General features: G+C 54.0%; 1 protein-coding gene across 1 annotated transcript; it reads right to left on the reverse strand.

Moving 5' to 3' along the window:
* Positions 1 to 561: 561 nt before the first annotated feature.
* On the reverse strand, positions 562 to 19358 carry LAMC2 (laminin subunit gamma 2). The gene is made up of 23 exons (XM_075507850.1): positions 19218 to 19358; positions 15671 to 15859; positions 13032 to 13161; positions 12005 to 12103; positions 11658 to 11794; positions 11149 to 11271; positions 10830 to 11019; positions 10365 to 10477; positions 9837 to 10055; positions 8866 to 9042; positions 8119 to 8352; positions 7732 to 7853; positions 7245 to 7398; positions 6916 to 7121; positions 6559 to 6638; positions 5961 to 6098; positions 5027 to 5171; positions 4630 to 4779; positions 4159 to 4273; positions 3873 to 4072; positions 3121 to 3279; positions 2933 to 3032; positions 562 to 2721 (listed from the first exon to the last, which is right to left on the reverse strand). Exons 1-23 carry the CDS (start codon positions 19297 to 19299, stop codon positions 2471 to 2473), a joined length of 3513 nt encoding a protein of 1170 aa, XP_075363965.1. The 5' UTR covers positions 19300 to 19358; the 3' UTR covers positions 562 to 2470.
* Between the last annotated feature and the right edge of the window lie 5449 nt (positions 19359 to 24807).

Raw genomic sequence — 24807 nt, forward strand, 5'->3', positions numbered from 1 at the left:
TGCGCCTTCGTATATCCGTTCAGTAAAACTCACAGTACAGGGGGGTGGGATGGGGGGTTTGTAACAGGGTCATTCAGCTCTGGGACTGGTTTGGAAAATGTCTTTGGGTGGGTATGGAAAAAAAAAAATCATCCCTGAAGATCCATGTGACCGTCGGGGAGGTGAGGACCAGGGTTTCCAGGGTGCAGGAGAGGGGTGGGAAGAAGCTTGTGGGTTTTGGTCTTTGAAGATCCACTCTCAAACAGTGCAATTTGCTGAAAGAGAAATGAACTTCAAATGCCTTTTGGAAAAAAAAAATAATAGGGGGGAGGGAAAGGGGTTGAAGTTGCCATGCCACTGATTTCACCTTTGTCAAAAGTTTTGGAGCCTAATTTTTTTTTTTCTTCTGTTGCTATATGAAAAAAAAACAGTCATTGACAAAAAAAAACTTTATCAGCAAAATGTTTAAATTATGTAATAAACAAAACAAAACAAAGATGTTACTGGTGTCGTTTCAAAACAGCCCCAAGACCGAGTCAGCACGAAAAGCACAAGCAGCTGCACTGCTGGGAGAGCTGATGGCCAAGCTCACCCAAAACAGGGAGCTAGAGAAAGTAAACCAGTAGGCAAGATACAGCCAAAAGTATTCAATATTTATTGACCTCCTCCCTTTCAAAAAACCCAACTCATGGAAAAGTAAAGTCGGGTCCATAATACCTGTCCCTATGCTGTACAACGGGAGAAGGAAAACATGCCAGAGGCAAGAATACATCTCGCTTAAATAAAAGTATAAGGCAGACATATTACTTGGTATATCCTTATCAAGCAAAAGCATGGGTGCTGCTTTATCAGAGAATTAGAGCTAACGAGGGGTGAGGATGGCCCCCAAAGTGTCCTCCATCCAGGACCTCCTCTTTCACCACCACACAGGTCAGGGGGCTTCAGCAGAGTTGACTTCCAGGACCTGCTAGCTCTTTTTTCCTCTGCAATGGCATCTAAAGGAAGCTGGGTCCAGTGTCAGAATGGAGCTGGATCCCCAGGAAAGCCACGGGTGGGTGAAGGGACCACGGTAGTCTTCAGCTCCTCCAAGCTCTGCTCAGATGTACAGTGGGAAACCGTGCGGGCAACTACTTGAACCTCTGAGAAACATCCAGCACCACATGGGAGGGAGGGATGGATGGAGGCGGGAACAGGCAGCACCAAACCAGAGGTGGAGACACATTCAAGACATCATCAACATTTTTAAATGGATCAAATCAGGGCACTGGCACTCCAGCAGGATGGGACTGGGCTCCCAGACATGAGAGCTTGTGGCTGCAGACCCCTGGAGAAAGCCCCCATTCCTGTGACAAGTGCTGCAGGGTCCTGGGTGCTTGTGCAGAGGGGGCACCACCTTGCCTCTCCCAGGCTCTGGGAGACCTAGGAAACTGCCTGGTACCAAACTGGCCGGTCTTGGAAGGAAAGGTTGTGCTTGAGTGTGTAAGGGGATGGTAGGGAGACCTGTGCTTGCCCAGGAGGAGCTCTGACAAGAAAGCCATCCCTCAGGGGCTTTGGGACTCAAAAAGAAGTGCGGGAGAAAGAAAGGGGGTCCTGTCCTCCTGGCTGAAGGGAGCAGGTGGAGCAGGAAAGACTTTCCATTTTGAGGAGCCCCAGCAGTTCTCTCCTCTGCTAACCTGCTAGCCTGGGATCCCCTTCTTTCTCCATCCAGCACATCACCCTGAGCTCAAAGGCAGCTGGCACATTTTTTTTCCCTTTAGCAAAACAGTAACCACCTCACTGGGAAGCACCGTGGAGGACCTGCAGCTTTATGAAAAGGGTCATCAGTGCCATCTGATACCAAATCTCCAAGCCACAGCAAAACCACACCAGCACCACTCCCAGCAAGGTGAGGACTGGGCAGGCTTGGAGAAGAAAGCCACATGAAGCATCACTGATGCCATGGCTCAAAACTCATCTCCCCGAGCTGCCACTTCACGCTGCTCGCTCCCTGCCTCCTGAGCTACCGAAGGTGAGGAAGACCTCGCAGAGAACATGAGGAGGAGGTGGTGGTGGCAGTGTCAAAAGTAAAGACAGACACTCTAGTCCTTCTGTGTGTGACAGACCAGGAGAGGGGATCCACAGGGGATGGAGAACCTCTTAGCTGTGAACTTCAGGCTCCGAACTGTGCAGACTCCCAAGGTTGACACCAAGCAACCCCCACCTGAACTTCAGAGAAACATTGTAGGAACGGGCTGTTCTTCAGCCAGTAGCACCTTCACTCAACCAGCTGTCTCCTTCCTCCTGTGACTGAGGGACGGACCACTTCGAAAAATCAGGGACTCTCCAGGGCCAGCATGACGATACAAACTTCAGCTGCCATGCTGAACTTGAGGGTAAGGATCAGTTCAACACAATCAAATGTAGCCGGTCCTGCTGGGTTTGGGGAGGGCAGCTGGGCCAGGCTCTCCTGCCTTCACAGCCTGGCAGGCGCTGCAGCCTTTCCAGAGCTCGCTCATGGCAATTCAATGGCTTTTGTGTTGTAGCAGCCCGGAGGAAGACTCCTCTGGATATCCTCCAGGTTCTGAATATCTGCCAGGATCTCGTCAATGCTGCTCTCCAGCGTCTGCATCCGGGCCTTCTGCAGCGCGGCTGTCTGCTCCAGCTCTGACATCTCATCCTTCAGCTGGTTGCTTCTGGTTTTGGCTTTGCTAAAGTTCATCTCGAGCTGCTTCAGGCCACCCTCATCCACGGCACCAGGCTGGTCTGTTGGACGGGAGGAAAACAAGAAAGAGGGAACCGTGGATGGAGGCCAAGGACTAGATCTTTCTAGATACATCAAGCAGCTCCAGCCTGCTGCCCAGCCTGTTACAGGCATCATCTGAGGCAGCTTCCCACACAACTCCCAGAACCCCTGCCTAGACCCCATCAGGGACCTGTCTCCCTCCACGCCCTACAGCAGCAGCGCAAAACCTACTCATCAGACGCAGCAGCTCTTCCAGGGCACTCAATGTCTCCTGCACGACCACCCCTGCCCGGCCAGCCTTGGCGTGGACTCTCTGAGCTTCCTGAGCTGTCTGAAGAAGGCAAGGTGGCAGCTGTAAGGCCAAGTCTCACCCAAACGTCAACAGGGAATGGGGCAAGGTGCAGGAGACAGGGACCCACCTCCTGTATCACAGCAGCATCCGCCTCAACCTCCGAGAGCTTCCTCTCAAATTCGCCATCCACTTCCTTGGCCTCGCGCTGCAGGGTGGCCACTGCCTTCTCTAGGGCGAGGACGCCATCGGCCGTCTTGTTGGCTTCCACCTTCAGCCGTGTGATCTCCTAGGGAAGGCAAACGGACTTTCAGAGGGGCAGAGCACGGCTGAAATTGGTCTGAATAGACCAGGGCATGGAGCTGGTGGAAACTGGTTCCTTCCACAGGGACCGAAATTTTCACAGGCTGTCCTGCATCCTTCATGTGCTCCCACCAGTTGATCCAGAGAGTCGTTTCTGTGATTACAGCTCAACCCCTCCTGCAAACATCAGCAAATCCCTTGGGAATTACAACATACAGTCTGGGAGTCAAACCCACCAACACCAAGTCTGGGAGCTCACAAGCCTGCCAGCAACTGAGACTGTTGAAGTGAAAAATCCCCTTGGTCACCAAAAGGTGGCTACAGAGGGATGCCACAGAGATCCTCACGGGACAAACGTGCCTGCAGAGATCCCCATGCACCCACTCATCTACAGCCAACTCTTATCTCAGCAGGATCCACTACTGACAAACATCAGCCAAAAAGTCAGCACATCAGGTCCAAAAGTCAACGCATCAGTTCCACCATGAAGACCTGTTGGAGCTGCCAACCATCTCTTCTTCCATGGTTTTCCCTTCCAAATCCTTTTCTGCCAGCGATAGCACTAGGGCTTGCCCTCACCTGCTGGATCCCCACGGTGATCTCCTTCGCTTCCTGTGCTGCACTGCTGGCTGCCTTGGATTCGGAAGTGGCACTGCCCAGGATCACTTCAGCTCGGTCTGTTTTATCCCTGGCACTTGCGACCATGCTGCTGATAATTGGTAGCCTCCTCATGGCATCTTCGGCTTCCCTTTTCTTGTCATCTGCTTGCAGGTTAAACTCTGAAAGAAACGCATGTGGAAATGAAGCTGTGCTACCTTTGTGAGATCCCACAAGGGAGGGGAAAGAAAGGGTTTTAGGACATTACCCCGGAGGCTCTTCAGGATCTGCTCCACCTCATAGAAGGTGGTGTTGCCAGCACTCATGGCTTGCAGGGCTGTGCTCCTGGCGAGGTTGGCTCGGGACAGCAGCTGCATCAGCATCTGTGACAGGCCAAAGGGACACAACGGGCAGATGAAGGACAAAGTATGGGAGCATTGGACAGTCCCTCAACCAGCTCCAGCCATCATGAGTCATCTTAGCTCTAGTCTTTCCAGGAGCAGGTCTTCAACCTGCCTCACATGGAGGAGGTGTGCTGGTAAGACCCTGCACCAGCAGCTCTGTGCACATGGTGGAGTCTCCCACCAGCTCCAGAAGACCAACCCCAAGTGGCCATGTTTCTGAGGAAGGTGAACAGACTAGGACAGCACGTAGTAGTGGTGGTGCCACGGGCATCCCACTGGGCCTGCAGGTCATGCTGAAGATGACTCAAGGCTCAGTCCCCCAGCCAACCTCTTACCGCTCTCTCGCCCTCTCCCCTCTGCAGCAGCTGCTTGATTTCTTCTTCCCATCGCCCCGTGCGGCTCTGCAGCTGCCTGTACTGTGCCATGTAGGTGTCCACCAGGCTCAGGAGAGCACTGGCATCCTGCTTCAGCTGGGTTGCCTCCCCCTGAAACAGAGATGCGATGACTGCCTGGGGGTCCCAGCATCTCCCCAGGAAACACAGCAAGCAGCGACGGATGCTCGTCTCTTGCTCCTTGTGCTGTGGCCAGCTATGGGGGCAAAAAGGTGGGAAGATGCATATCCGATGGCTCCCCAATGGAGACAGAGCCCTGGGAAAGGCTGAGCTGATGGCAGGGAGGGTGTAGGGGAGAGTGAAAGGGGATCTCCTGGTCCCAGAGGCACAAAGCCCTCACCTCAAAGGAGCCAAAGTTGGTCTTCGTCAAGCGCGACAGGGAGTTGAGGAGCACCAGGCTGCCTTGATAAGTCTTGTCTGCCTCAGAGGCCATACCGTCAGCGTCAGCCTTCAGGCCTCCAGCCAGCAGCTTCAGCTCCTCGTACCTGCACAGATGTGAGGTTGAAGAGCACAGTATCAGCCAAGCTGCCAAACCCCACCACAGCATTAATACTGCCTCCTACATTGACTTGTTCATGCTCCCCGAGCCCTCTCCAGGGCCCCGTACAGATTTATCATGATGAGAAAGCTAATTGCAAACATCCCCTGCATCCCGGCCCCTCTGCCAAGCAGGGCATCCGCTGGCTCCTTGCTTGTGCTCCAAAATCCACAAGTGTTTCACACCATCTGAACCCTCACAGGCTCTGCAGTGGCTCTGCTAATCGCTGTCCTACCACTGGATGTTTCCTCCTGCACATCCCCATTCAGCTCCTTAACTTTGTTCGGGGCCATTTCTTGCACCCCACCAGTGGTGTGCAAAGTCCCAGCACCGTGGTGGGCTCCAGAGAGGCACCATCCCGACCAGACAATGTGGGGCTAAATCTACCTTTGGGCTAAACCCAGCCCAGATTTGCAACTGGGTGCAGAGTTGCCCTTAGGAGCCTGTTCATACATACAGCATTAAACCCCTTCCCCCAGGTGTGGGCAGGCCGCTGGGGAACATCATGGTCTGTGGGGTGGGAAGCTGATGCTCTGCAGAGCTGCCAGCCTTCAATCTCCATCGCTCAGACATGCCAGCAACCGAAGTCCAGGCAAGTCCCTGCCTGCCCTGCCTCCAGCCGCACATTTCTGCAATTCAGCTGGGAAGGCAAGGAAGGGGGCACAGACGCTTGGCTACCCCCCTCCTCCCTCCCACGTCCCCCCACAACATGCAGGTGAACGCAGCCTCCACTCACTTCCCGAGCAGCCCTCGCAGGGAGCCGGAGGCAGCTGCCTCTCCGCCAGCGGCCACGCGCACCAGCTCCAGCGCTTGCTGCGCGTCCTCCTGCGCTGCCTTCGCGGCTTGCTCAACACTGTCGGCGACTTGTGCATGGCTGCAAAGCACGGGGGAGGGGTCGTGAGAAAGGTTTACCACCCGAGTTTTCTCCACCGACTTCCTTTATGATTGTATTCAGCGATGCTGGATCACACCCTCTCAGGAAATGCAGCGTGTTTGAGAAGGAGACCCATATTTTGCTTGTCCCTCCTGCACCTCCCAAGGGTAGAGGAGCACCAGTGGGGAGGCAGATGCTGGACACCCATGGGCCAAACTCTGACCCCAAAGATGTTTCTAAAACACACCCAACACCACCCTCAAAGGCAACTGAGGACAGCTCTGTAGGGCAGCAAAGCCAGCCCAGCAGCCACATCTTCCCCTGCTCCAGGATGTGGCACAGAGGATGTGGCAGCTGCAGCCTGGGGGTGATGCAAGGACCCCCAGAAGGACTTTCTGGGTGCCCAGCAGGATCTCAGTCCCCCTCCCCTCTCTCTCGGCCGATGGCAGGAACAACTCACCTGTTGGCCAGTCTCAGAGCCTCCTGGGCCAGCATCAAGAACTGATTTGAGCCCCCGGGAAGGTTTGAAACGGGAATGGTCTGAGGAGGGACGAAGAGAGGCATGAGTGCTCTTCCCTGCCCTCCATCTGATTCAGCAGTGAAAGAGGTAACTGCAGCACATTAAACCTCCACAGCCCCCCAAAGGCCCCTGTCAGCACCTCTCCAGGTCCCAGCCCTACAGAAAGGACCACCAGAATATCTTCTGGACTCACAAAACAAATGTAATAACTGGAATACATTACATTCTTGCTTTCTCCATGGATTTTTTTTCAGCCCTGGGCTAGAATAGGAGCACTTTGCACGAGGGTGCTCTTACCACCCGACGCAGAGCAGCTCCGCTACGGTCCAGGTCCAGCCTGGCTCTCTCCAGCAGCCGCCGAGTGTCCTGCACCTGCCTCTCGTACTGGCTCCCGAGAGACTTCAGCCTCTCCACCGTTGCCTTGATCTCATCCAAGCGGCTCTGGGAGCTGGACCCTTGCCCCTTCATCCTGGCCACATGGCTTTCCAGAGACCTGTCAGAGGCTGGTGAGAAGGAAAGTGGAAGGCTGAAGAGAAACTCACCGCTGAGCAAAAAGGCACAGGCAGCAAAAACCTCCCCTGATACAGCACAGATGACCCCATCTGAGGGCAGTGGGCGAGTGGTACCTTGCAGGCTCAGGGCTTCCCCGAGGATGGTCCGCAGCATCTCCTCAGCCAACTGCATCCTCCCCTCCAGCTCCTGGCTCTCAGCCCCACCGCTGGCTTGCACCTCTGAGAACAGCAGCTCCAGGTCCTCCAGCTGCTGCAGGTACAGGTCCATCTGCAACCACAGCAGACCAGGCCATCAGCCAGTGGGACACCAGACCCACGGTGGAAAGACCAGGGTGGGAACCAGGTCCACAGTCTGGCCAGAGGATGGAGAGCAAAGTGAGTGCTTATTTTTGGATGGGGCACAGCGGGCCAGCAGCTCTAGGTCATCATTTTTTTATCGGTTGAATCAGGTACAAACCCAAAGTTCAGGCGCAGCCTGCAAAATCACTTCTCACTTGCACCAGGAGAAGATGCTCGAGGAGGCCAGGAGGAGATGCTTGGGGGTAAGTGTATTGCTGCACCCTTGCTGCTCAGTGGCCCCGGGGCCGACACAGATGCTCACCTGGGCTTTCACTTGGCCATAGCAAGCTGGGCACTCGCTCTCTTTGCAGCTGGGACCCTCGAAGCCAGGCTTGCAGATGCAGCTCCCATTGCTCTCGCACTTCAGGGGCTCGGCACTGGCCCCTGTCACAGAGTCACAGGCACAAGCTGCAGGTTGGAGTGGCACAGGTTCAAGGGAGCCTGTCCCAACCCCAAGTCTCAGCACATCCTTCCATCTACCCTCTCCCGCTGCTTTCCTCCCACTGTTTAGCCCCGTGCTCTGGTTCCTGCTCTCCGCTCCCACTTTCGAGCCTCGGCTTTTGCAGCATCCCCCTTCCCATCAAGCCACTCTGTACTCCGGCATGGATTTTCTTACTCATCCCCAGCTCAAACAGTGCCCGGCTCTCACCTCTGCACTTGTCGGCAGGATCAGGGGCCAGGGGGTTCCCGAAGAACCCGTCTTTGCAGCGGTCACAGTAGAAGCCAGCAGTATTGTAGATGCACTTGAGGCACTCGCCCGTTTGGCGGTCACAGTTCCCCACGGCATTGGGCTCCACGTTACCGTTGCACTGGCACAGCTGGCAGGGCTGGGAAGCCGCTGGGTCTCCAAAATAGCCATCAGCACAGTACTCACAGTTGTCCCCTGGGAAAAGAGGGATAGGGCTAAGCACACTCTCTTGCCCGGAAGGCAGAGGCTGCCTTGCTCCCTCTCTGCCCCACAGAAACGGGGACATTCTGTCCCATTGGGCTGGCGTAACAGCATCTCCACTCTCCTCACCACCACAGCCAAGATACAATGCTCCGGGCCGGCTCTCGAAAGCTAGGTGCAACAACCAACCACGGGCAAGTTGCTTCCTATTTGTTTTTTTCCTATTTTTCTATTCTGCTCCCTCCCCACCCATCCTTTTTCCATCCACGTTATCTGTTTACATGAGAACCTTTCCCAGGGCAGGGCAATTCGTGTTTAGATAGCCCTTGGGGCTGAAACACCCCATTACAGGCAGGAGCGGCAGTGCCGTAGGCAAGCCATGCTGAGAAGACAGGCTGATCCACCAGGCTCCGAGCATCCTAGCCTGCTGATGCCTGCATCTCCCTGTACAGGAGGTTGAAACTCCAGGGAAAGGCTGAGCAGAAGCAACCTGGAGGAGGGCATTACCAGCAGTTCCAGGAGGGCAGCGGTCACAGACGACCTCACCACCTAGCACCACTGAGCAGCCTTGACCGTTGCTGCAGGGGCATGCCCTGCAGCCATGTGGCTGCCAGGGGTCTCGGTAGAAGCCGAAGGGGCAGCTGACACTATTGCCCACGTTTTCATCTCCCGAGTAGCATTCACCTGAAGGAGGAAGGAAAGGGCTTAGGGCAGTTTGCTCTTACCCCCAGTGGGACACCCTCCACCACTCCACCTCCTGGCTACCCCTCGCTGGTGGCCATGCCACCCACTGTAGCACAAGCACCCGTGGTCCAGCATCCTCCACTGGAGCCCTCACAATCCCCACACTTGCCCATATGTGCTTCATTTCTCTGCCCATCAGTCCATCACCATGTGGGAAGGACTGTGCCTTGCTCCTGCAACAGGAGCCCAGCAAGACCCCACGGACGACTCCATCCCACAGCATGGAGTCTTGCCATCACCACCCAAAGGTGGCTGGATCTCATTTTTCAGAGCTCGTATAACTCCCGAGGAGCCACACATTGCCTTTTGTGCCTCCCGATCAATGCTCAGATATTTAGAAATTCAATTCCAATTCAGACTTGGAAAATAGCGACTTTACCTGGCAACACTGTGGGCTATTTTAACAAGACAGGTAGTAAAACATGTTTACATCACTGATATCTACTGACACCACAATTACTTTTAAAATAAAAAGTCAGAAGAAAATTTTTTAATGCTATCCAAGCAGTAGGAGATATTTTTTTTTCTCTCCAACGAGCATCATCTAAGCCCGATTTGATCCCAACACATCTTTCCTGTATTTTTGGCTGCGGCACTTCTAGGCTTTGCAGAGTTTTATCCGTGATGCTCTCTGCACTTCAGCCCTCCAAGCCAGGGATCTCGCCCCACTCAGTGCCCCCCATGCTCCCCTATAGCTCAATTCTCAGGATGCAGGCAGCCGTGGCTTTTCTTACCGGTGTCAGGGTCACAAATTCCTCCCCCCTGGCAACTGCACGGCACGCAGATGCTGAACGGCCCCAGGCCAGGGGCATCTCTGCGGTAGCCAGGGGCACACCTCTCGCAGAACTGCCCCCAGTAGCCTGCTGGGCACTCACAGTGCTCCACCCAGGGAGCGAGGACTCCGGCGACGGGCTGTGCCGACACCAGGGTGACGTTGTCAATGTAGCCGGTACCTGGAGGGAGATACAGCCTGTCACCCATGGGGGCCAGCAGCTCCACCTGCAAGTCCCCTGCACCCGGGACCTGCACAGGTCACACGTTTCATTACAGTGCCCGCAGGCAGATGGACCAGAGCCACAGCTTCGCTGTTCCCACTGTTGCCATCCTGCTTAATCTCTCCATAATTTAATTTTTCCCATCTTAGGACAAACACATATTTGTTTTTTAATACCTTTTAGGAAAGATGTCTCCAGCTGGAGGCTTGGCGTCTCCAGCAACAAGGAGAAGCCAACCTTGTGCTAGCAAGCTCTCCCCCCACTTACTGTACTCCCCAAAGGTGGCTCGGATCCAGAGAGCTGTCAGGTTTCCCAGCAGCCTGCGATATTCAAAGTGATTCAGCCTCGGGCTCCACTTGCTGCTCGGGTGCTCGTCCAATCTGCCCGTGGGAGTTGGGAGAAGTGGAACCGGTTTCAAGAAAATGAGATGCCTCATCAAGAAAATGCAGCAGCCCTCACCCATCTCCCTCCTGAGCTCAAGGCTTTGGGGAACAACCTCCACCCATGTGACTGACCCCGAGCAAAGTACCCAGCCCAACCTCAAGCCAGATTTTCTACTGCCCCTCTCACAGAGTAACCTCCTCATCCAGGAGAGAAGCACTTGAGATGCATCCAGCCCAAAGCAGGCAACTATTTGCCACCTCCAAGGGATCGCAGCTGAATCCAGAAGCTCCTTGATGCCGCAGCTTTTCTTGCTTACCCTGCCCCAAATGCCCCAGCATCCCCCTTTACCTGAACATATACGTCTGGCTGACGCCGCAGGGCAGGTCCTTCCCCTGGGGCAAGAAGGGGGCAGAGACTCTCAGGCCATCTCCTTCCAGGACCACGTCGTGCGGAGATGGCTGGCGTCCCCCTCGGTCCAGGCGGTAATCGAAGGAGAGCATCTGGCCATAGCTCAGCTGCTGGTTCCCGAGGAATTTCGCTGCAAAGGGAAGGAAGGGAGAAAATTAAAGGCTTAAAATCTTGCCTTCCTCCTAAAGGCTCGGTTCGTGGGATCAGACCAAGCAAAGGGGACACCTTTACCTCTCCCCCTCACCAATCCTGCACCTACCGGGCGCCATGAAGTATATCGGCTCCGATCTCCTTGCTGCTATGAAGACATCCTGATGGCGTGGGGACCACTGGAGCTGGGCTGGGGAGCCACTTTCGTGGACACCTCGCCAGCCTTCAGCACCTGGAGCACCAACAAGGAGCAGTCAGCAGGGACAGGGAAGGGACTGGACTCCAGCATCTTTCTGGAGCTGTGTCTTATCAAAACCTCCGGCTTCCTACCCCTTGACTTCCAAGGGGACAGCACAGATATCCCTGTGCTGATACATCTGAAAATAAGCCAGGCTGGGCATGGGGCTTTCCTCCCAAGTGGCAGGAAAGACATGATGAAGCAAGCCTACATTCCCCCTGACCCTTGCACCCTACTTCTGCCTACGATCAAGCCATCCCACGCATCAAAGCACAGGGACTCCCAGGAGGGCTGTGAACCAGGCAGCTCCTCCAGCACGTCAAAGAGAAAGGATGGCAAACACCCCCAGGAGCCACAGGGATGTTCTGCTTGGGCTTCACCTTGCTGGAAGGTGGAGGTGATGTTGTAGACGCTGTGGTTGTCTGCACTGACACACGCTGCCGAGTGCCCGTAGCAAAAGCAGGGGGAGCATCCTGCGGGATTTCTGGCATCCAAGTTATAGAAGTTCCGCTTGCACCTGGGACAATGCAAGGTGACAACATTCAAGTCCATTTTCTCCTGTTCCTGGTTGATACAACCAGCCCTCAAATGACAGCCATCGCCATGGTTCGAGGTCACCGCCAGGCTGGGATGGCAAGACAGGCATGAGGGCACTGCCAGGGATGTAACTGCCAGGGAGATGGAGGACATGCCACGTAGCGGACCAGCAAGTCCTCCTGACACCCACCTCTCGCACCGCTCTCCAGTAACGCTCGCCTTGCAGACACAGCGGCCGGAGAGGCAGCCCCCTGTGCTGCCAGCTGGGTCACACTCGCACCGCAGGCTCCTGCAACAGGGACAGCAGGAACCTCCACCTGGATTTCCAGCTCAGCCTGGGAGGTCAGTGCCCCCAGCTGTTACACAAGACAGAGGAGAACCCCCCCATCTACCAGTCCCATGCTGGAAGGGGAAAAATAATCAGCAGAGCCACCTCTCTGAGTAATCCAGCTGCAACAGTACGGATGCCAGACTGAGATGGCGCCCAGTGCTACTGCCCCAGGACACCCCAGAGCACCAGCTCGCAACCATCCCAGGTGCCTCTCTTCAGCAAGACCTACCTACAAAAGCAAAGCAAAGCTCTGCTGAGCTTAATAGACCCTGGCTAAGCTTAATAGACCCTGGCTGAGCTCCAACAGGCAGCAACACCCCAGGGAGGCTCAGGCAGGAGGCCAGGCACAGCAGCACAGCTGCAGGCAGCCAGCCCTCACCCCCACCCTTTGCTTGCTGGGGCACCTGAAGGAGCAACAGCAGGGTGAAGCAAGGAAGAAGACACAGCGCTGAGGAAGCCGAACCAGAAACACTTCGAAAGGTGCTTAAACGGGGCTCCGTGCAAAGGAAGGACGCGTTTGCATGGGGGCAGTCCTTGCAAGTGGCACCGACACCAGGCAGATCCACATGTGGGCAGGTTTTATTTTACATGGCTAGCCTGGCTGGTGCCTGTTTGGCATTATCTGCTTAATAAAGCAATTGCTTTGCTCTGGTTTTGATGCTATTGTGTGGCAGCAAGCTCTGCGGACTGGAAGGAAGGTCCAGCCCTGCTCGAGCCTGCTCTCCCCCACTGAGATTAGCTTAGGGCTGTTGGTGTGCTGCCACGAAACAAACTGCCTCTGCACCACGTCGTTTCAGCCCGTACGGGCTCTTTACAGCAGCTGGGAGAGCTCTGGAGGCTGTCCCCTCCAGCTGTCCCTATGCCACCGATGGTCACCAACACTTACTGCCCGTTCCTCTGGCACCCGGCATCAGAGAGGGACTCGAAGCCTGGCTGGCACTGGTCACACTTCTCGCCCATCACGCCAGGTTTGCAGCTGCACCGGCCGTTGCTGTCACACTGCGGGCCAAGGGCGCCTGCGGAAAGAGGGGAAAGAGAGGTTTGGATGAGTACCTCCCCGCGCCCTTCCAGTGATGCTGCTGGCAGGACAGGGGAGCAAGGCACCACACCGTCATTGCAGCAGCAACGCAACCTCAGCAACGGGTCCCACCCTGAGGTCCCAGCACAGGGCTGAGACACCAGGTCTGGCTGTTAAAGCTGCTCCAGCCTCCCCAGCTGATGCAGGAGACTTGGAGGAGATAAATCCCAGAAGGCATTGAACAGATGCCCAGCACAAGGATTTTCTTCCCTGCTACAAAGGTCATTGCGAAGGACAAGATGGACTCCAGGGCACACAAACCAAGCAGAGAATTAGTTCTTTGCCGGACCCTCTGCTAGTAGACATCTGTGCAACTTGATTTCGGTGCCACCACAGGGACCTTATGGGGCTGAGGGCCATGGTAGGTTCTTTCATTTCTGACCTACCGCTGTGCACATGCAGGCAGCAAGGGGAGAGGATGCCAGAGCCATGGGCAGCCGTCCTGCCGCTGGGCCCTCCCTGCACGCCAGCGCAGGGGGCACCCACGGGGATATTCACCCTCCTATCACCTCAAAGCCTATTGCTCTGTTCTCTTGCTATCTGTTTCTTTATGTTCAGGTGGTGCTTCTAGTGATCTTCCTGCATCAACAGAGACCAACAGGCATTTCAATACCTACAGCACCTCGGTGCAAGAGGTGCAAGCTACCTACTGCAGAGCAAGCCAAAACCTGATGAGGATGAAGGAGCCATCACATCTACTGTGTAACCACCACAAGACTCACAGAAAACACCCCAGAGCTAGAAATCCCATCTCATAGCGCTGCAGCCTGCAAAAAGCCACTGGAGAAGCTGGAGAGGCTGAAGCCTCCTGTCTGTCCCCAAGTGCTGCAACACTTTGCACTGTGTCCCCTCCCGACGCACAACGCTGTGAACTTGAGAATTATCCTTTTGCTTTTACGATGCAATTAAAAGCCTTTGCGGAGCCCGCCAAACATTGCAACACCCAGGAGACATCAGCCTGAGTCACAAAGCTGATGAAAGCTGCCGCTCCCCATGTTGGGGTTTGGCTACCGTCCTCAAGATAAGGATGGCAGCCGGGAGGGGCAAGAAGCTCCCCACAGGGCACCTCCCAGCCAGCGTCAGTGGGTTCATGGCCACCTGCCAAATTCAGAGCAGAGCGGAGCAGGGTCCCTTTCAGCAAGGCAGGGATTGTTGATGGAGATGCCGGAGGGAAGGGATGCCATCCAGAGGGACCTTGACAGGCTGGAGGAGTGGGCCCATGTGAACCTCATGAAGTTCAATAAGGTCAACTGCAAGGTCCTGCACTTGGGTCAGGGCAATCCCCAATATCAGTACAGACTGGGGGATAGATGGATGGATGGAAAGCAGCTCTGCGAAGAAGGACTTGGGGGTACTGGTGGATGAAGAGTTGCACATGAGCCAGCAATGTGGGCTCGCAGCCCAGAAAGCCAATCACATCCTGGGTGCATCACTGGCAGCATGGCCAGCAGGCCGAGGGAGATGATGCTCCCCCTCTACTCTGCTCTTTTGAGACCCCACCTGGAGCACTGCATCCAGCTCTGGGGTCCCCAGCACAAGACAGACATAGACCTGTTAGAGTAGGTCCAGAGGAGGCCATGAAAATGGTCAGAGGGCTGGAACACCTCTGCTCAGGAGAAAAGCTGAGAGAGTTGGGCTTGTTCAGCCTGGAGAAGAGAAGGCTCTGGGGAGACCTTATTGAAGCCTTTCAATATATAAAGGGGGCTCAATATAGAAAGGCAAGCTCTGCAAAGGCTTTTAATTGCATCATAAAAGCAAAAGGATAATTCCCGAGTGTTGTGCCTCAGGAGGGGATGTGGTACGAAGACAGAGAGACTTTTTACCAGGACCTGTAGTGACAGAACAAGGGGCAAAGGTATTAAACTGAAAGAGAGGAGGTTTAGATTGGACATAAGGAAGAAATTATTTATGATGAGAGTGGTGGGACACTGGAACAGTTCACCCAGAGAAGTTGTGGATGCCCCATCACTGGAAGTGTTCAAGGTCAGGCTGGATGGGACTTTGAGCAAACTGATCTAGTGAAAGATGTCCCTACCCATGGCAGGGGGGTTGGACTAGATGATCTTTGAAGGTCTCTCCCAACCCATTCTGTGAGTCTGTGATTATTTGGAGGGGCAGGTGGGTTCTGAAGCCTGACTGCAGCCTGGAGCTGCTAAGGGGTTCGAAACGGCCAGCACCAAGTGGTGAAGCACCCAGGAGGAGGGCTCCTATGACTTACAGTGCAGCAACACAGCACTGGGCTCTGGCACCCCTCCAGATAATCCCACCTGGAGCCAAGCTGGCCCCACTCGCTCCTCCTGCAATGCTCTGGTCTGGTGTGTAGGGACCCAGAGCCTGACCTAGCCCACATGCTCAGCAGGGCCAAGGGCCACATAGGGCAGCAGGTGCTTTAAGCCCCACTACACCCCTGACCCAACCCCATTCCCTCCCAGCGGGCGGCCACGTACCCTGGGGGTGGCAGCGGCAGGGCAGGCAGCAGTCGTCCTTCCGCTGGCGGAAGAAGCCCTCCTTGCAGCGCTCGCAGTGGGCACCCTCCGTGTTGCCCAGGCAGCTGAGGCAGCGGTACCCGTTCCCCGTCTCCCTCAGGAGGTGCCAGTCGAAGATGCACTGCCGGGACATCCCATTGCAGTCGCAGACTGGGGAGAGAAGAGAGACATCTCAAATGATGCTTAGACATGAGGGCACCAGCTACGAAGCTGTAAGCCCACCCTGATGCCCAAGGAACAAGCCCAGGCGACGCAAACCTCCCCTTCTTACTCTGCTAATATCAAGCCCCATCCCCACATCTCTGCACTTGTCCCCACGCGTTTGTGTCCATCAGCCACCCACGTGCCACCAATGCCCGCACCGTGCTCCACATCCCCGCACTTTGGAGCGATGCCCGGTTTCACTGCCAACACAGCTCAGGATGGACAAACTCTGCAAGCCAAGCAGCCCCACTCCACAGCACAGCATGGCCAGGGATGTTCACCATCCTTTCAGAGGCCTTCCAGCACAACAAAGTCTTTGAGTAAGCAGAGATGGTAAACAAAGCCCCAAACCTTGTCCTGATATAAAAGCATGGGGAACTTTACTGGTGACTTCAGGGAAAAGGGAAAGATGCCATGACAGATGCCAGGAAGGACAGGCTTGAGATTTTGCATCCCACTAAAGCCAGGACAAACGGGACCTATGGAGAGCAGAATGGCAGACATGCTTGCTCCAGCACTCTTCTTCATGGCCTTGCCCAGATCATCTCCTGAAGCCACCTCTCATCTACTTGCCAAGCCCTCAGCAGCCAGTACTAGAGTGTTTAAGCCTGAGGACATTTATTTCAGACAAGTTCCTCAGTGCTACCAAGGAGAGCAGACACAGTTGAGAGAATAGTTGGCAAAGACAGGCAGGAGAAAGAAACACCCTGAGGGAAAAAGCCGGGTCCTCAGGGGTGCAGAGCCTGCTGACAAGGTGCTCCAAACCACCCCGATGCTGCCATGGGATCCTCAACCTCTCTCCGAGAAAATTCTCACTGCTGACCTTGTGGGACACGAAAGGCGGTCCCCAGCTGCCCATCCCAGCTCAGGTCACCTCTGACAGCACAGGGAGGTGGAGGAAATCCAAGAGCAAGCAGAAATCTGCAGCGTGGATGTGGACAGCAAATTGTGCTTGATACACGTGGAGGCTCCTCCTTCCCAGTGCTCTTCTGGCACAGCTTAGCCTGAGGATACAAGGTCCCTGTCCTCCGCATCTGTGATTCCCAGGACCAGGCAAAGCCTCCTGTGCTCACCGCCCAAACACGCAACACCCAGCGCTCACACCTGGGCACTGCCCGCCACCCTCGCACACACCCATTAACACCCGCATACCAGACGAAGGCACTCAGCAAGCAGCAGCCAAGCCTGCCAAGAAGAGAGATGACCTCATGCGCCAGCAAACAGGGAGAGAGATTTTTCCAGCTCCAGCAAACACGGTTCTTCCCTTGCAGCCTGGCTGCCAGGAGACCAAGACCCAGCTGCAGAAGGTCTTCTGCCACCCCACCCTGCTGGGAGGGGACCTGCGGATGCAGAAGTCCTGCCTCTTAGAGTATGAGAAACCATCCAGAGCCTCAGTGGACATCACCAGTGACCAAGGGCAGGGACAATACAAACAACCCACCGAAAGCAGCAGCGCAGGACTTTCTAAAGGTATTTGTGCTCACCTTCACAGTGGGACTGCTAGGGGTCAATCCCACCCCTCATCCCTCCACACTAAAGCTGTTAAACTCCACCCACACATCACCCTATGCCTATGTAATCTGGAGGATTTACTGGGTTGCTAAATTACAGGCATGAGCACCATTCCCCCAGGGAACGAAAACCTTTTTTCAGGTCTTGCTCTAAGGCTGCAGCACGTTCAGAGCCAGCTGTCCAGCCCTGGCACTGATTCAGGTCTCGCTAATCTGAAGCCATTTAACATGCTGTTGCAGATTAGGGCCACCACCTCACCTGTGTAGCTATTCCTGTTGCTGGTCGTCTCCTGGAAACCTGAGAGCTCAGGCAGGTTAATCTCTACCAGGAGTGAGGCACTGGAGCTGCTAACGAGATGGAGCATGCCAGAGCTGCTAGGAGATGAGGACTAACTGAGGACAGGATCCTTTTTGTATCCAGGTGCCCTGAGGCTCTGCCCTGAGATCATCCATTTCTCAGGCAGCTGTGGAGAAGAGCAGGCTCCGCAGAGGAGAAGCTTTGCAGCTGGATTTCTTACGCACTATGTCAGGATGAAGGAGGTCCGAGGCATGCATCCAGCAGGACATCATTCCCCCAACTCCCACCCAGCAGCATAAGGCATGAAAAACATCTGTTTGTTATGCTGAGACAAATTCCCACATCAGAAAGGCTCAGAGAAAGACGCAGGCAGCTTTGGACCTCTTAAACTGTCGTCTTAAATTCACAAATCCAGAAAATTAGGTTGGCCCTGGGTCTGCGAGGAGCAGATCTGATGGCTCCGTACATACGAGCTGGACTGCAAAGACTACTCCTTTCATCAAGGGATCAACAGAGCTTTGCATGCAATGAAGCCTCCACGACAACACAAGCCATTCCCCGCTCCGTGCTTTTGGGAGAGTGACCCAGAAGGCTGTCCCATCTGCTATGCGAAGTGCTGGGTTTCCCCATCACCTGACTCCACAGCTTTCTCGCTGCAGGAAAACCTGCCTGTGTCTCCTGGGGCTCCATCAGCAGGGAGAGACGGCACACTGGGAGCCGAAACGTGCCATTTGCTGTCTTCTCCTTTCCAACACACCGAGTTAGACACCTCATTGGCACAGTGGAGCGCTGACCTCCACATCCCAACTCTTCCCCAAACCCTGGGAGATCCCTTCAGCCATCACGTGCAGGCATACACTACAAAGGCAAACGCACACTTGCTCGGGCAAGGCTCTGCACAGTTCAGAGGACAAGCACCCCGACCTCTGCCGCTCGACCAGATCATACGTGAACCCAACTTGACTCAAGCAGCTCATTTGCAAGCAAAAAGGGATTACATAGGAACCTCGTAAGCCCCACGGACTCGCACAAAATACAAACACCACACATCCAGCAAGCTGGATCCTGTACGCTTCCAGCTCTTCCTCGGGCATGAGGAACATTTTGGTTACAGCAGCGGCGGGCAGATAAGCCACCCGCTCCCTGGGCAATGCTTGCGCTCACGCCCAAATACCACCCAAGTAGCAAGGCTTTATACAGAAAGCAATAAAGTAATTGCGCATAAATAAGTTATTTAAAGGGGATGCCAGTAAAAAAACAAAGTCTAAATGCTCATGGGATATTAAACCCCAGAGGAAATGTAAGGAGAAGCACCTACAGGTCCATTTTAATCCCAAAGGCAGGAGGGGAGAGCACCCTAGCAGGGTGCTGCAGCACCCAGCCGACTCCGAGTTACCAGCATTCTCCGGCACTGGGGCAGGGCCGCGAGCAAAGCTGCCGGCAGGATTGCACATCAGCGCAAAAGCAGGAACAGCCAGCCTTCCCAAAGCCTCACCTTCTCCTCTGTTGGTGCTCAGGGCTGCAGGCAGGAGAGATGCCACGAGGCAGCACAGGGCCAGGAGCCAGCACCCAGCCATTTCTCGTGCCGGGGAGCACAAGGTGCCTGCTCCGGCAGGCAACAGCGAGGCTCGCGACCGGCTGCCTATTGCTTTTTTCGGGTGGTTTTTATCGGCTGCTCCACCTGAGTCACTCCCAACAGGAAGAGCGCGTGTGCCGTGGGCTGACTCACCCCGAGCAAGGAGAGCCCAGCCCAGGGAGCGCAGACAGGCACCCGCCTGCAGCTGCCCCACGCCATCCAGAGAGAGGCATTGACGGGTTGCAGCACCCCAAGGACCTCCTGCCTGCACCCTCCTAGGGGTGCTGGCTCACGGGGAAAAAATAAAATGTAGCTGCAGCCCCTGCGGACTCCCCTCCTGCCCATCCTGCTCACCCAGCTCCATCCCACCCACTGTCGCTGCCTACACAGGCAGGGCACTGGTGCTGGGGGAGAGCCACGCTGCCTGGGCACGAAGGCGGCTTGCAGGGAGCTAAATGAAACATGATGAGCTCACAGGAAGCCTGGGGAGGGTGGATGGGGACTGCCGGCTCACAAGCCAGGTCCAGCCAACCAACATGCAAGAGCAGGGCTCAAAACCAGCCAGAAGAGGTGACTAGCGGGACTCACAGCCAAGGGCTGCTGGGGATGCAAAAAGACCCTAAGGACAGCTTGGACATGTACTCAGAAAGGAGATCTATCAAGATTTACAAGACAAGCAGCAGGTCCAGGAAATCCCCAGACCTAGAAATGGAGCAGAGGCCAGGAATCATCACACACATTCGTCTGCTTTTGCTCTTGAGATAGAAAATGAGGTTAGATGGGTCCTTGGCCTGACCTAGTACAACCACTTGTATGCTAGAAAAAGGATGAGAAGTGCAGACAGAGAGGGGAAAGGCTTGCCTGAGGCTGCTGATGGAGCCGGGATGAGGATCTCAGGCTTCACAGCCTCAGGTCCATTAGCATTTTGGTCTCATGGGTAGCCAATGAGCCACACAAGACATGAAGGCCAATTCCACCTTGTTTCTTGCCTTTGCCTTGGAGGAGAACATGACCACTTCTACAGGGGAAGAGAGAAATCTGGAGTCAGGTCCTCCTAGTCCTGCATACATCAGGATGAGATGCCGGCACATCCACCTGACCTGGAAAAGCAGCCCACCAGAGGATCAGAAGGAAGGATGGGCCCTTGTGCTGCACCACAGCATCTTCCCTTGCTTACTGCCAGGGGACTTCTATTGTCACAAGTGACTGTGAGTGGTCCATGAGCACCTTTACATAGAATGAAGACACCTAACAAATTTGCCCCCAGTCTAAGACGTAAGTTGCCTTTCAGGTCAACTTCTGCATACAACCTGAAACTCAACCCAACAAATAACTGTGCTGACGTGCTGCTCATTTCAGAGCTAACAAACCCAGAGTGATTAACATTTAGGTCCTCATCCGAGCCTCTTATGCCGTCCAACAGCCTCCAGACACTCATGCACCTGGAACTGACTCAGAGGGCTTTCCTCTGCGGGTCCTGGTGATCTCACAGGCGCAACCAGCCCAAATTCACCACATCTTTGCATCTCCCTTTGCCAGGCTTACCTGCCTCTGCTGATTGAGTCAACTATCTTTTATAAACAGGCTGTTTCCTTTTAATTTCACACACTGGATCTTAATATAGTTCACAACAAGAAACCTAGTTTCACGAACGTGCTGGTGCCATGTTGGGTTTTGACACCCAAGGTTGTCTTATCTGATTCTTTTTTTAATTATTATTTTTTTACGTAGCGAAACAAAACCACTTATGGTGTTCCCACTGCTTTGGCAGTTCTTAGGGATCTCCTTATTCCTCTAACAAAACACACTTAATCCCTTCTGCTCTAAAGTACATCACTTGCCCCAAACACTTCTTCTGCGTCCTTCCTACCCACTAACACCCCTCTGCTTGGGAAACTCATCTCCTCTAGCAGTGTTGTCAGTACAGCGGTTCCCTTGGACCTTGCCCAGCCCAAGTCCTTGGCTGATTTTTCTCTTGGAAGATCAGCTCTTGCCATCATGAAGCTTTTCCTTTAGCTGGCTCCTCCATGTTATCCCTTCTGTCTCACCGTTATCACCTCACCTCTTACTTCATTTCTGCAAACAAGGCGCTGACACAGTGCTCTCTCCAGTCATTTCTGCATATTTACTTAGGTTACTCTTACCTCGTCATCTTCCACCATCCTTCAAGATCACTTCTGAAAACCACATGAATGCACACGAAGCTAACAAAAAATATATTGTTTGGGGCCCTGATTTTCTAAACGCACCAAATCTGGAACAAACTGATGCCCACCACCCTCCACAGAGCAAATGTTGCCCATTGCAACCCATTGCTACAGCAGCACCGTTTAGAAAAGGTCTCATATAAACACGGTTAATAGAAATGTTACCTTTTAGAGCGAGCAGAAGCGTAAGCGATGGGAGGCATGAAGAACAGCGGCACTCATCAGACATGGCAATGAAGCAGCATTTCTTCACTGGAGAGCCTGGGTCTTAATCTGCAATGTAAGAAGTGTCTTTTCTGAAGATGTCCTGCACTCATTCTTCGTAACAGGGCTAAGAAAGCTGCTACAGCAGGGAGACCACCGCAGTGGCTGGGAAGTTTATCAGTCCTTGAGGACATGGCCATGGCAGAATTAACCACTCCAAAGACAGTCTGGATCCACATAAGCAGCTGAATTTTGCTGATAGTTGCCGGTGGTAAGTGATGGATGTGTGAAAGCCCTGAAGCAATAGTTCTATTGATGCAACCAAGGAGAAAACCCATTTTGGTGGCTCATGACAGACAAACAATGCTAAGATAAAGGCAAGAACTACCCAGTGGCTAGCAGGGCACACCTAACCTTCTGTATGTCCTTGCAGCCCAGCTTGTCCCTGGCACCCCCAAGCCTCCCTCCGCAAGGGACCTTCTGAGCTGCAACATCCTCCTGCAACTGTGGTCCTAGGCTGCTTCTGCGGGCAGCCTTGCTTCTCCTTCAGCAGTTGTTGAGAAGCGGCTTATCTCAAGCTATTTTCTGTTTCCTTGCCCACTGTCCTTCCCACTGCTGCCACACACACACGTCCACTCAGCACCAGCTTCTTCGAGCCTGAGGAGTTTCTCCTCCAGTCCGGCAGCAGACCTTTATTCTGCCACCCGGGACTTCCTCGGCATGGAAAATCAGGGATCCTGCCGTGCTGGTATCACCAAACACACAGCGCAGTGATAAAGCCTAGACTTTGGTCTCTCCTCTACCAGCTGGGTGCCCTAGGCTTCTCAAAGCAGGCTTAGGGCCAGCACAACGAGCCACCTTCCCCGTGCCGGCATAGAGGTGGTTCCCTGATACAGCACTATGCCCAGACAGAGAATCTGTTTTATAACCCAGGATTTAAAGCATGGTGATATTATCGGTTGATCCTTTAAGAAAAAAACCATAATATATATATATATATACACACACACATATCTCCTCCTTGCTCAGGAACACGTGGACTTCCTTCAGGATACATGGCCTTCTGGCACATTTGGTTTTACAGCTGGTTTTGGTGGGTCTAGAGGCACAGTTAGAGCCCTAGGGGCAATCCTTGCTCAGCAGTGGCAAAACTCCTCCTGTTAGTCAGGGCTACCTGGAGCAGAGGAGATCATTCAGGCAGAGGCTCTGCCTGGATGGGCAGCAGCAGGCAGGGGAGCAGGCAGGGGAGCAGGCAGGGGAGCAGGCAGGCAACGGGACACCAGGGGTCACGGCGGCATCGGTGGTGAGCAAGCAGGGCAGGGCAGCAGCGGCACAGCAAGGAAGTGCCGTCATGTCTGGCCTTGCCTCGCCCGTGCCCTGCCCGTACCAGCGAGCGGGTGAGACAGACAGACGCGCAGATATGAGGGAAGAAAGCAGTGCCGTCCCACCACGTTCCCCTCTCCACGCCCGTGCCCTGCAGCAAGGGCTGCTGGGCTTCGCTGGGGACCTCAGTGGGATTTTTTTTTTTTTTCCCACAGCATCCCTGATGTTTCTTGGATAGGAGCACACTGAAGCCTTAGATACTTTCTAGGCTAACTAGAAAGACTAACACTAACCAAAACACGGTCCAAGATGTCATGGCTGTAGATGAGGAGCAGAGGACACCACGAGCTCGGCATGACAGCTGTATGTCCTCTCCTCCTTCCTCAGATCATCAGATCCACATGGACATGCTAGAGCTGTCCTCCAGGCGGCTGCTCCCAGCACTTACTAACTCCTGAGAGTACCTCGCCCTCCCCCCAAAAGAGAGAGAGAACCTGGCTCAGCAGCACCACGAGGTCAGGTCCTCTGAACTTCAGCCTCCCCAGAGCAGCCCATGAAGCCCCCAACCTCCATGAAGCCCAAGGCCCCCTCCTCAAGCAGCTCTCTCCCACTCTGCTGGGTCAAGCATCCCAATGATTTTTACGCAGCTGCAAAGACCCTGGCTGATAACCAGTGCCACTCTGGCCAAGTCCTTCCCATTGCCACCTGCTTGCCCACTGGCAGCCTCTCACTTCTCCAGAGGGCACGAGAGATGATGGGGCTGGAACTTGCACAAATGAGAAAAGCCACTGGAAATCAGAAGATAAAAAAAAGCCACCAAAGCATGGCTTGGTCACTCCTCAGCAAGGTCCCTCCTCTTCCACCTTGAGGTCAAGCTCAGCCCACGCTGAGCAGAAACACCCTCCTCAGATATTCTCTACCTGGACTTCAAAACATCAATAAACCACTTCTTCAGCGAGCTGGAAGCAGCACTTCTCATGCTCCCTGTGGCAGACAGCAACACATGTTGCCCTCAAAAAACTCCTAGAGATTTTGGCTGTTCCAGACCGGTGTGATACAAGTGTTTCAGAGACTCAGCATAAATCTACCGAAGCTTCACCTTAATTTGGGATTTTGCCCAGGGTTTACAGGGCAAGCACTGATGCTGTGTGACCTGAAGATAAAAAGCACAGACTTACTTCCTAAACTGAACATTTTAGCACAAAAATGGTAAGAGGCTCCATGTCAAGCTACAGCCCACGCAAGGTCAGCACTCACTGTCCCACCACCCGATTCCTTGCTCCCTGACTGCTACCTACAATCCAGCTGAAACATCAGATTTTACCAACCAGGATTTGCTCAACAGCAATGTTGGCCAAAAAAAAAAAAAAAAAAAGGGTATTTTAGAAATTGCATTAGTGGCAATTATATCCGAAGAACAAAAAGCTGAAGCTAGACAAACTGAAACCAAAAAAATAATGAACTTACCAATTGAGAAGGGATTAGCTCTGATGCAAGTTAATGAGACATGCATTTTCTCTGCTGAGAAAAAAAAAAAAGAAATCCAGTCTGCAGCTGTAAGATGGGTGCGATTGCAGAACTGTCCAGTCTGTTATCACAGTAATCTGTCCTGACATTAAAAACTTGCTTAATTCAGGAATAAAATTTATCCCAGGCTCTGGCAGACAGGACCCACAGAGCAACACAGAGTACCCAGGTTTATGGCAGTTCCTGGTAGAGAAATTTCAGCTTCTTTATTTAGGGTTTTTGTTTTTCTTCCTAGGAACCCCATCCTT

This window comes from Mycteria americana, chromosome 7, assembly GCF_035582795.1.
Source record: "Mycteria americana isolate JAX WOST 10 ecotype Jacksonville Zoo and Gardens chromosome 7, USCA_MyAme_1.0, whole genome shotgun sequence".
In the NCBI taxonomy this organism is placed as follows: Eukaryota; Metazoa; Chordata; class Aves; order Ciconiiformes; family Ciconiidae; genus Mycteria; species Mycteria americana.

What these genes read in the sequence shown, in the direction of transcription:
- LAMC2 (XM_075507850.1), bottom strand. Translation starts at nt 19,299, where the DNA reads ATGGCTGGGTGCTGGCTCCTGGCCCTGTGCTGCCTCGTGGCATCTCTC. An exon ending in GCTCTGAGACTGGCCAACAG is followed by an intron (nt 6,099 to 6,558) that starts GTGAGTTGTTCC and finishes CGTGCTTTGCAG; the next exon opens with CCATGCACAAGTCGCCGACA. An exon ending in ATGCTGCTGTGATACAGGAG is followed by an intron (nt 3,033 to 3,120) that starts GTGGGTCCCTGT and finishes TGCCTTCTTCAG; the next exon opens with ACAGCTCAGGAAGCTCAGAG.